Here is a 12,233-nt window from a genome sequence, read left to right as displayed (position 1 = left end):
GTTTAACTCGGCAATAAAATTGTCCACTCTTGAGTAAATTATATTGTTTACTTCCGTTTGACTGTGGCATTGCTCCAATGGACTTTCCGCCAAAATAACAATAATTGCTTCTGTTCTTATGGCAAGAATATGTGTTTTTGTCTTTCAGCCAATCTCTTCCATTGGCTCACTTGCAGTGTAGTACAGATATAGCCACGAAAAACCCCTTTCTTTCTTGCATTTATGTATCTTGAGCTTAAGATGATTCAATAAGATTCAAGTGGGGTGTGTGCACAGGAAGCCCTTAACTGAGTCAAACCATTGGTCCATTTGGCTGAGTATTGCCTACCCTGATTGGCAGAAGCACACCAGGGTCTGAGACAGGGGACACTTAGCAGTTCTTAATTGGAGATTTAAACCTGGGACCTTACGCAAGTGGTTGTGATTTCTCTCTTTTAAATAAATAATTTTTAAAAATGTCTCTTTTGCTGCAATCTGTGGCAGCAGCAACAGAGCTCTTCTGGGTGTCCATTCCCCCCCCCAAAAAAAACCCCATCCCCACTAAATGCCCCAAAATGACATTTCATCATAGCATAGCATCATGCCAAGGAGCCATGTGACTGCCAGATTCCCCTACGGAAGGACACTACAATGTTCCTCTTTCCTCCCATCCCCATTCCCTTTCATGTTGTGTATTTTAGATTGTAATCCTGAGGGCAGGGACTGCCTTACCAGTGATATATGTAAGTTGGGTGTTGCTGTTTAGTCTAGCAACCTGGGTGTTGCTGAAGAGCAGGGGGGAAATGAATATTGTGTCCTATAATTATTTTAAACCTCCTTGCTAATACTGTTGCCATCACCTGGTAATCATAAATTTAATAATGATATTGGTTGATATGATGATTCATTCCTTGGATCCTTTCCTGGCTTGCCTAGTATTGTTCTCCTTCCTGGCCAATTGCAACTTCAGGGGCAGGTTGTGAATTAGATTGGGGAAAATAATTCAGGGAGGGAGACTTGAAAACACTTCTTCCAAGTCCCATACCCCTTTCTTAGTCAAATTAGCACTCCCTCTTCCCCGTGGGTGTGTTTGATTGGGTGGGGGGAAATGTTGGGAGAGATCAGTCATAGATCTCCTGCCAGCGTTTCTCTAGACCCATGAGTCAACAAATCTTCTGTTCTCATGTATTTTTTATTACATCTGTTAATGGAGTTAACAATATGTCAGAAAGAAAGCATTATCATATTCTGGTGGTAATTCCATCTGGCCCTTGAGATTTATTGCCCTATAAAGATATAATAGTTTCTCTGACTTCTGTAATACTTGACCTTTCAAATTTCTGTCAACTTTTGGTAAATGTGGAATGGGTGGGTTTTTATTTTAAGGACCCCCTCCATTTACGGTGGGAAGGTGGCTTTTTCATGTATAATGGTAAAATTCTCCAAATATATGTGTGATTTCCCTAATCACCACCCTTATATTATTATTGTCACACAGTCCTCTTTGTTTCTGATGGGATAGATCCAGTAGAGGTTTCTCTTGGGGTTGCTGTTTTGCTAGTGTGGAAGCCAGTTATTTCCCAGCCAGCCTCATTTCCCATTTTATACATAGCATGTTTTTGCACATTTTCTCTATTTGTTGACCTGAAGTTTAGAATATTAATTGCATTCATGATTTAAATTTTATCAGTTCGTAGAACTTAGGAAACAGTAATTTACATTTTCTGAATAATTATATTAATTGGCTACTTAGACTAAATATGTTTTGTTATTTGAGATTTTGTACCCTATAAATTTTGTCTTTAAAATATGTATGACAAGGTGATTCAGATACTGCATTGAAGCCTTGCTACTTGCACCACTGAAAATTCTGCGTCATGCTTTCCTTCCTTCCTTCCTTCCTTCCTTCCTTCCTTCCTTCCTTCTTTCCCCACCACCTGTGGTTTCTGAGATTTCAGTGTCTTTCGCCCACCAGTCTTCAGACCTTTGCAGCCTTAAGGACAAGGAATTTTCACAGGTCTCTACTTGTGAAATTCCTAATATGCACTCACAGGTTATTTAATTTGAATTTGCATGCCCCCCCCTTCCAGGAATTGCATACGTTCTTGCATGAAAGTTTGGTAACGTGACTGGCATGCCAGATCTTAGGAGTGGCATCTCATGTAACTAGGGAGAGGTCACAGTTCAGTGGTGTGGTGCGTGCTTTGCTGCAGGAGATCTCAGATTCAATCGTCTCTTAAGTGAAAGGTTCAGGAGATTCTGGAGAGCTGCTTCCAGAGTAATTGGGCAAGAGAAGCAAACAGGGAAACTGCCTGACACCAGTTCAAACTGTGCCCCTAACTGCTTTTAATGCCGGACATGTTTTCCCTCTTGTTCTAGTGTTGCCTCCTGTTCTGGTTCCAAGACATAGTGAGTTCAACCCTCACCTCAGCCTCCTTGCCAAATTCCGGAATGCGTCTCTTCACAGTGAGCCACTGATGCCTCATAACGCGACCTACCCTGATTCTTTCCAGCATCCTCCATGCCCCCCTCTCCCGGCATCCCCCCACATGTTCTCTCAGTCCCCTAGCAGCATGAGCTACCCCGACTCCCCCGGAAGTTCCTCTACACCAGGAAGTCCTTATCAACTTACAGGTAAAAAATAAATAAGCGGCAGTCTCCCTGAACACGTTTCCAGTACTGATGAATGGGTCTACAGTGACTTCTCTTTTGGGGACAAGAGGGATGCGGGTGGCACTAGGGTCTAAACCACTGAGCCTCTTGGGCTTGCCAATCTGAAGGTTGGTGGTTCGAATCCCCGTGACGGGGTGAACTCCCTCTGTCCCAGCTCCTGCGAACCTAGCAGTTCGAAAGCACACCAGTGCAAGTAGATACATAGGTACTGCTGCGGCGGGAAGATAAACGGCGTTTCCGTGCGCTCTGTTTTCCGTTGCACCAGAAGTGGTTTAGTCATGCTGGCCACATGACCCAGAAAGCTGCCTGTGGATAAACACCAGCTCCCTCGGCCTGGAAAGTAGATGAGCACTGCAACCCCATAGTCCCCTTTGACTGGACTTAACTGTCCAGGGGTCCTTTACCTTTTACCTTTTTGGGGACATGGAATATCAACTTTTGTGTGGTATTTGGTTCATATGAAAGCATACAGTCCGTACAATTTTGGTGTTAGCAGTTGTATTGCTTTCATCATTTCATGTGATGTGCACTGTCGAAATGTTTACAAGGGAATCTTGGGCCCTGTGTCTGATCCTTCATCTGAAACAAAAACCCTTGAAAATCCATCTTAATTTGGATGAGACACGGATTCAGTTTAAGTCAGAAGGTTTTGCTCCTTCTCCAGTGAACGTAAACTAGTCAGTTAATGAAATGGCAGGCCCAGTAGCTTTCTCCTTTTCTATCCCCCCTCTCTAGTTGAAACGCCACCTCCGCCTTACAACATGAGAGAAACGCCAGGAAACCACCATGGACGCTCTATACATGCAACCGCAGAGAATCAGTTAGTCCTGTCATTGCCCAATGGAGGTAAATCTGCCGATGGAGAACCTGAAAGTATGTAAATACTTGTATCATTTTTTAGGGGGAAATGACTTGAGCTATGCCTGATTTATAGGCCTCTGACAGCAGGGGGAAAAAATCAAATCCTTAACCTGGATTAAAAGTGATGCTTAATGAAATTGCTTCCAGTGCTGAACCACTAGAATACAGTATTATTGGTACGGTTCTAATTGATGTGGCTGGAATATTGGTAAACTAGCTAGTTGTTTGAAGGCTACCTCTGAGCTGAGAAAACAGCCATTAGTCTGATAAATGAAAGCCCAAGGAAGCAGAAACATTCTAGTCCACATTCAGGTCGTGCTTTCTATGTATGTGACAACCAGTGATCCCACCAACTCCAGGGCTGCATGAGGCACTTCTTTAAAGCATTTTTTATATAAAAAAAAATCTCCACAGACAAAGTCAGATTAGACCACTATTCCATTGGTTAGTATCTGATAGGCCTGTTGGCCTATCCAAAGAGCCCTTATAGGCATGCTGCTGTTGAGACACCCCATATTTTCCAAATCTGTTTGCCATGCAGCAGCATGAGGCAAACATAATCCGAAATCCCACTTCAGCAGGTAAGGAAGTGAAGCCGTGCAGCATCCTTTGGCAGTGAATTTTCCAGGATATCTCCCACATAACTTTTCTTTGACTTAAACCTACTGCCTATCAGTTTTATTGCAAAAGCTGTGAGAGCTTACATTTTGAGAGAGCAAAGAATAACTCCACTACCCGCTGCTTTCCAAATCAATGTGTGTGCCACCTCCTGCCCTGTAAGCTAAAACACTTTGCTTTCCATGTTCCTGATTACAGCTGTGGTTTTGTAAGCTAAATCCACTTTTTATTTTTTGATAAAGTGAAGGTTAATTAATGCATTTGTTCTTTTCTGAACTTACCATCTCTAACATTGTTTTTGAGATAAGACTATCGGAACTGCTTACAATATTTGATATATTGAAGTTTGAAGGCACCTGTTACTGTCTCGAGTTGCAGTGGTGAGTAAGGTTGAAGTCATCCTTCCTCAACACACAGGAGACAGGAGGTGCCAAAGTACACCTCGCTTTTTCATTTATCACCATATTATCACATCTGAAAAGAGGACGTGCTAATGGTCCAGTTCTCCTTGGAACATCACACTTACAATGTGTAGCGGAAAGCAAATGCACTGGTGCCTGCTTACATCTGCCATAAATCTTACCTTGTAATGTACAAAGCCACTCTAATGCTTTCTGTTCTAGCCTCTGTTCCTTTTCCAAAGGCTGCTCAAGTCATGTTTGCCCTTTCCATTCCACAGCTCAGCAAGTGGATATTTTCAGGGTACTTTGTGATCCCTTAGACCCCTTTCCTGAGTTGTTATAATTCAAATCAGAACAGAATTATTCCACCTGCTTCAGGACATGAGTTACTCCTTGTTTTTGCCATGTGGTAGGAGTGATAGTGACTTGCAGCCTTCAACTTGAGGCTGGTGGATTTGATGAATTGTCAGGCACTCTTTAGCAGTGTCAGAAGTGCACCGTACTTAATGGTGGGGCTGTCACCAATCGGAAAATAAAAGCAATATATTGAATTTTATGAACACAGAAGGATCAGATCCACTTCAGGACAAATTTGCTAAATACACATCGCGCCAAGTTAATCAGGGTAGAATCAGATGACATGGTGGGAGCATCAAAACTCACCTCATGGTGCCCAAACATATCAAAAACTTTCCTCATAGGTCAGTTGCTCCACCCCCTTGATGAGTATCCCTTTTGTCATTTACTGCAGCCAGAACCAGTACCTTCCAGCTGTCTGAATATACACTTAACAGTATTTTGGAATGATGTAGCTGGAAGATTAGGAAGAAAAGGAACTTGCCATGGAGGCAACTCCTGACAGCATATGTGACTAGACATATTGTTGTGAGGGAAGAGATGGCCCTGCCTCTTTTCTTCATTCTTGACTTTCCTTCCAGACTTCCGGCCCGTTTGCTATGAGGAGCCACAGCACTGGTGTTCGGTAGCGTACTATGAACTCAACAACCGAGTCGGAGAGACTTTCCAGGCCTCTTCGCGAAGCATACTGATAGATGGCTTTACAGATCCGTCGAACAATAAGAACAGGTTCTGCCTTGGGCTGCTGTCTAATGTGAACAGGAATTCCACGATAGAAAACACCAGGAGGCACATAGGAAAGGGTGAGAGCAAGCCCCTTATTGCAGTGGTAGCAAATAATGTTCAGGACCGCAGGCAGCTCCCCATTTACGCTGGGGTTGCGTTCCAAGGCACCCAGAGGTTGGGTTGTGCACTTGGATCCGGGTTCTACACAAGGAGGTATGACGAGCAGGCCACTCAGGAGCACTTTCTTTGTTTTCCAAAGAGTGAGAAGTGTGAGAAGCCTGCAGCAAGTAGGCTCCTTCAAAACTTAGGTGAGGAATGGCTGCCAAACTCCTTCTCCAAGCACAGATTTTTAGAGTGGTCTATATTTTAAGACTATAATGTCTCTCTCTCAAAGAAAAGTGTCTTTTTTGTACTGTATTATCACATAATGCACTGTTAAGCAAATAGTATACAGTAGTACCTCGGGTTAAGTACTTAATTTGTTCCGGAGGTCCGTTCTTAACCTACAACTGTTCTTAACCTGAAGCACCACTTTAGCTAATGGGGCCTCCCGCTGTTTCCGTGCCGCCGGAGCACGATTTCTGTTCTCATCCTGAAGCAAAGTTCTTAACCTGAAGCACTATTTCTGGGTTAGCAGAGTCTGTAACCTGAAGCGTATGTAACCTGAGGTACCACTGTACTATTATGAACTGGTAAATTTAATTGATGAAGGGATCTGCTGCAGGCAGACTATGCCCCCCCACCCCCAATTTTACATGTACCCAGTCAGATGGGTGGGGGATACGAAAATAATAATAATAGTAATATTGTCCATCTTTTGTCTCAGTACTTACAAAATTGTAAACTGCCTTAGGTGCCTTGGCAGAAAGGCGGTACATAAATGGCAGTGAATTAATAAATAAATTTGCTTTTATCTATGTTGAAACCTTTCTGTTTTCTCCTCTCTCCCCCACCCCCCTTTTCAGGTGTCCACCTGTATTACGTGGGGGGAGAGGTGTACGCAGAGTGCGTGAGTGACAGCAGCATCTTTGTACAGAGCCGCAACTGCAACTACCAGCACGGCTTCCACCCTGCCACCGTCTGCAAGATCCCCAGCGGCTGCAGCCTGAAGATTTTCAACAACCAGCTCTTTGCCCAGTTGCTGGCCCAGTCCGTGAACCACGGCTTCGAGGTGGTGTATGAGCTGACCAAGATGTGCACCATTCGAATGAGCTTCGTCAAAGTAAGGACTCCTTCCTGTCTTCTCTACCCCCAACCTTACGGGTGCGAGCTGCCAATGTGGCACGATTAATTGTCAGCGGAGCTTTTTCCGAACAGCAGCCAGCAAAGCAAGTTCTGCAATTCACAGACACGGGGAGCAGGTGTTGCTTGCGTGAGGCGCTGCGTGTAAGTTCATTTCTACCCAACCGTCACGTAGGATTCAAGTCAGAGCGACTGGGGAAATTGCCACATGCCTCTGTAATTTGTCAAGGTGGCCCCTCCTATTCCTGGCCATAGTTATTGGAAGGCAGGCAAGGAAACATGGGCGGCTTTTGTTCTCCCATGTAATAGCCACATCTCCACAGGTGCACACTCTTCTGTTGCAATCTTCTGGTCTAATTATACACAAGGACATCTAGTTATTCAATCTGCTTATTTGGGTGAACAGCCTGTACTAATTGGATACTCCTGATATTTACCTAGAATCCTTTGAAAGGCTTCTAGTATCTTAATCATATAAGCTGGTGGCACACCAGGTTTGTATATAAAGGGTATCCCATGGGGCCCAGTGAAGCAAAAACAGTGCGTTTTGTGACTTGGACATTTTTGTTGTTGTTTAGTCGTTTAGTCATGTCCGACTCTTCGTGACCCCATGGACCAGAACACGCCAGGCACTCCTGTCTTCCGCTGCCTCCCGCAGCTTGGTCAAACTCATGTTCGTAGCTTCAAGAACACTGTCCAACCATCTCGTCCTCTGTCGTCCCCTTCTCCTTGTGCCCTCAATCTTTCCCAACATCAGGGTCTTTTCCAGGGAGTCTTCTCTTCTCATGAGGTGGCCAAAGTATTGGAGCCTCAGCTTCAGATCTGTCCTTCCAGTGAGCACTCAGGGCTGATTTCCTTCAGAATGGATAGGTTTGATCTTCTTGAAGTCCATGGGACTCTCTCAAGAGTCTCCCCCAGCACCATAATTCAAAAGCATCAATTCTTCGGCGATCAGCCTTCTTTATGGCCCAGCTCTCACTTTCATACATCACTACTAGGAAAACCATAGGTTTAACAATACAGACCTTTGTCGGCAAGGTGATGTCTCTGCTTTTTAAGATGCTGTCTGGGTTTGTCATTGCTTTTCTCCTAAAATGCAGGCGTCTTTTAATTTCATGACTGCTGTCACCATCTGAAGTGATCATGGAACGCAAGAAAGTAAAATCTCTTACTGCCTCCATTTCTTCTCCTTCTATTTGCCAGGAAGTGATGGGACCAGTGGCCATGATCTTAGGTTTTTTTTATACTTGTCAGTGTTTTTAAACTACCAGCAGAGGGGGTTAAAGAACCGCTTAATGAACCAAGAATCTGATAGGCACCGTGCTGTGTCAGACACCGTTTCATTCATATAAAGTCAGATGTGAGCATTATGCAGCATAACAGATGGCCTCTCTCTCTCTCTCTCTCTCTCTCTCTCTCTCTCTCTCTCTGTGCAAAGTCTGATTTCTTCCTTCTGCCACCTCTGTATCCTATTACGGCTGTGATTGACATGTTGCAACTTAGTAACAAATAGAAGAGCCTTAAAACAGCGATTTTGGGTGATTTACATAGGAGTGATTACCTGGCATTAATGTACACATTTAAAACTATAAATATGTTCAAGGTTTGCGCCTTACACCAAAACGAGGTAAGAGAAAATATTCACTTTGGTTTTTTGTAGTGTGGTGTTCAATTTGTTGGAAAACTAATTATTTAAAAAAAGAGAAAATATTCACTTAAGTGGGTCACAAATCTTATCTCTCTTCCCCTGATAATATATGCCTTATGAAAGAAAATTTCTGCTTTTGTGATGGGTGATGATTTGTCACTGAGTGATGGTTTGTCTGTGTGAAACAGCAACTCACAATCTTATCGTCTCCAAGCACAGTGCTGCTCAGTGAATGCATTTCATATGTTCATTTGTGAGTCATTCAAGCGTGAATTGGGCCTCTGTATGTTCAGAAACCATCCTCAAAGCAAGTGCATTTGAGCTACAGACCTTTAGCATCCTAGATAATGACCTAAGAGAGTATAAAATCTGTTCAAATTTGAGACAATGCAATGGAGCTTTTTGCTTTACTGCAGATTTGTCTGTGATCAGTTTCCTTGAATGAACAGATTTATCTTGCCGCAATTAATTTTATACTTTATTGTTCAGCCATTGGCTATCACAACCTTCTATTGCTACAATTTGATCTGCCTTCATGGAAAGAAGACTAAGATGGCAAATACCATGAGAGTGTTTGGTGTTTTTTTAAAATCCTTTGGCATTTGTTCCTGTTTTGTAGGGCTGGGGAGCGGAGTATCATCGGCAGGATGTCACGAGTACTCCGTGCTGGATCGAGATCCACCTGCATGGACCATTGCAATGGCTAGATAAGGTGCTGACGCAAATGGGTTCTCCTCATAACCCAATCTCCTCCGTTTCTTAAGAATCCTCTACCAGCCACCTATGGGATGCAGAACTTTCTCACCTTGCAGCCAACCTAAAGTTCTGTATGTAGCTGTAAATATATGAAGGTTTATGTATATAGTATATTGTTGGTGGATTTTTGTCATGCTATGTTCAGTGTTTTTCAGTTCATAAGATGGTTGTATGATCCGTTGTGTTGCTGCCTGCTGACAAAGGTATTGATGTTTGGGTTTAGCAGGCCAGTTTGTGGTTAATGGAATAAGACCAGTGTTATTTGTATTCTTAATAAATAAATAAATAAATTAATAAAATTATGCACTAAGCAAAGTTAAATTCTACAGGCCCATGTGCATTTTGCAAATCAAGCAAAGTTGGGTTGTAAAAACCTCGCTAGAATAGATGAAGCTCCATCTTGTCGACTTTCTGCAATAGCCTCTGGAAGCTCAGGAGTGGACAGCTTTGAATACCCCCCGTTTTGCCCCTGGCAGGCAGTACTCAACACGAAATCTGATCGCAGAGGTTCCATTTATTTATAACAAATAAATACCATTTGCAGGCCTGCCCTCCATTAAATGGCCTATTTGTCATTATTTGGGGTAATTTATTGCACCTTTATCAGTCATGGGAAGGGAGCAAAACTATGCTTGGCAAGGAAACCCCACCCACAGATCTCATAGAAGTTGTGCTGATTCTTCACACAAACCCGAGTTTTCAACCATGCTGTGCCCAGGTCATTTCAAGCCTCAAGTTTTAAAATTTGCTTTTCAAAAGGAGGATGGCCATTGCTGGAACTATGTGTTATACTGAGCAGATGGCTGGTGCTCACACATTTAATTCTCACCTCCCACGCCGGGGTTTGTTTGTTTGTTTCTTTTTTTCATGTGATGTATTATGTCTATTTAGTTAAGAAGACAGTAGTGTGACCAGTAATGTCCCTAGAACAATTGTCCTAACACGCTCGGCCCGGGGCATTTTCCCATGCCGCCCCACATTATCTAAGACACATGCAGCCGCTGCTGAATACAGCCAGTGCATTTAGTTCTTCCCCCTGCATTGTTGTCTAGGACAAAGTTCCTGTGTTGTGGCATCAAGAAATTGTGCAACTCCTCCTCCACACCCTCTTTGTTTATGTGTGTGGTGGGGGACGTGCACCATCTTGATACCAGGACATGAGTACTCAGTACTGGGTGTTAATGGGTTTATGCATTTTCTTTAATGCCCTAAATCAGCGGTTCTCAACCTGTGGGTCCCCAGATGTTGCTGGACTACAACTCCCATCATCCCTGAGCTCTGCCCTTGCTAGCTAGGGGTGATGGGAGTTGTAGTTCAACAACATCTGGGGACCCACAGGTTGAGAAAGGCTGCCCTAAATGTTTCTGGCAACTGCTCCTTGCTTACTGTAATATGTAGCTCCTTCCTTGAATTCTCTAGTTAACTTTTTTCACGTAAAATGTCCTATTCTGCATTTTTGTGTATGTGAAAGGGAGAATTAACATAATAGTGAAATGCAGAAGAACAGATTTAAAAGGCTGTAATTGAGGGGTGGGCAGAAAGTAGATTAGGATCTGCTAATAGATCTTGGGGTGATAGGCAGTAGATCAACAAGGGACATGGAGAAAGCTAACAAGGAGTAGACTTTTATGGGAAAGGACAGCGAGTTCAGTTCATTTCTAGTACCTAAAACAAATTCCTGGGCTCAAAATGTGTTCAGACAGGAACTCTTGTGTTTTTTGCACCTGACTCTGACTAGTAGATCATGGGGTTTTAGAAAAAAAGTAGCCCTGGCAACCCTGAAGTGTGGTTATCCGCTACTCTATATTCAGTTGTCACAGTCTTTTTTCCCCCCCTTTTTCTTTTTTTGCATTTCATTGCCAGTTAGCTCCATCTTTCTGAATTGGACAGATTATTGCTCTTGCTACAAATATGCATCTCTGCTGCTAATTGGGATTTTGAGTGAATAGGAGAAACGAAACAGGACATCAAAATGTACACGAGTAGAAAAATAGATATGGACAACATTTAATGGTGTCATATGAGTGCACCTCATTGATGTAGCATCTTCAGACAGGATTAGTTATACCTAGGATTGCTAGTCTCTACCTCAAAAAAGTGTGCCTATATAAAGATGTTTCAAAAATAGCAGGATGCATATTGCTTTAAAAGATAGAAACTTCATAGTTTCCTGTGTTTGATGCGAACATGGAAGATTCTTTCTCTCACCAAACAGTATCTAGGTTACTTGTTTCACAGTCTAATTAGTGCAGGTTTGTTTTTGTTTTTTTGGTATCTTCTTACACTTGCTGCGCTAAGAATCAAATGAGTGTTCTTTTTGCACCTTCCAGAAGCTGTGTAGCACATGACAGCAGTGGTAATTAGGAGCACAGACTCTGAAATATCACTGAACTGCCAGCATCCTTAATTTCCAATGTTTCTAATAATGGACAGTTAATGACTATTAAATCATCCTTAGCTTCTAAGTTAGAGGCTCTGTTCAGCCACAAAGAGCAGAAGTAACTGAACCCAGCACATAGAAATAAACTAATTACTGCCACAAGGGGGGGGGACGGGGACCAGACCATTTCCTTCAATATTCTGTTCCGGCTCTTCATATAGAAATGGCCCCTTTAAATAGTACTTTTTGTACCAAGTTATCAACCAGTATAAAATTTATAGCCTTTCAATGTTCTCATAAATGTGCCATCTGTTGAGATGTGCTGCCTGAAATATTTAAAAGCCGTTTACTAGAAAAGCTATTTATTGATGGCCAGTTTAAGGAAAAGACATGTTTTGAGGCAGTTATGTGTGTCAACAATTGCAAGCACATTGAAGCCTCTTGTGGAAAATCTTTTATCATTGTGGAGCTATGAGTGTTCTGTCATTATTATTTTTTTAATGCATCCTAGTGTTCAGGCCTGCCGTTTTCCTATTAAAAAATTACCTGCAAAATAATTCTCACAGGAAGGTAGTGGATGAGGTGCTGCTAG

The 12,233-nt window shown here is 42.7% G+C and overlaps 1 protein-coding gene across 3 annotated transcripts in view; it reads left to right on the top strand.

Annotated features, from left to right (window-relative positions):
- The window catches only part of SMAD9 (SMAD family member 9), a 34,052-nt gene extending 21,820 nt beyond the window's left edge, over positions 1-12,232 (top strand). For 2 of the 3 annotated variants that reach the window (XM_082221580.1, XM_082221579.1), the window contains exons 3-7: positions 2,359-2,613; positions 3,388-3,525; positions 5,471-5,692; positions 6,581-6,837; positions 9,125-12,232. In XM_082221580.1, the coding sequence (XP_082077706.1) occupies positions 2,359-2,613; positions 3,388-3,525; positions 5,471-5,692; positions 6,581-6,837; positions 9,125-9,268 (1,016 nt within the window). In that variant the 3' untranslated portion in view covers positions 9,269-12,232. The remainder of the gene's footprint in view (positions 1-2,358; positions 2,614-3,387; positions 3,526-5,470; positions 5,693-6,580; positions 6,838-9,124) is intronic. The other variant, XM_082221581.1, reaches the window with a different exon arrangement.
- Position 12,233: the final 1 nt, after the last annotated feature.

Source organism: Podarcis vaucheri (genome assembly GCF_965113315.1).
Source record: "Podarcis vaucheri genome assembly, chromosome: 4".
NCBI classification, from domain to species: domain Eukaryota; kingdom Metazoa; phylum Chordata; class Lepidosauria; order Squamata; family Lacertidae; genus Podarcis; species Podarcis vaucheri.
This window is presented reverse-complemented; position numbering and strand designations above follow the sequence as displayed.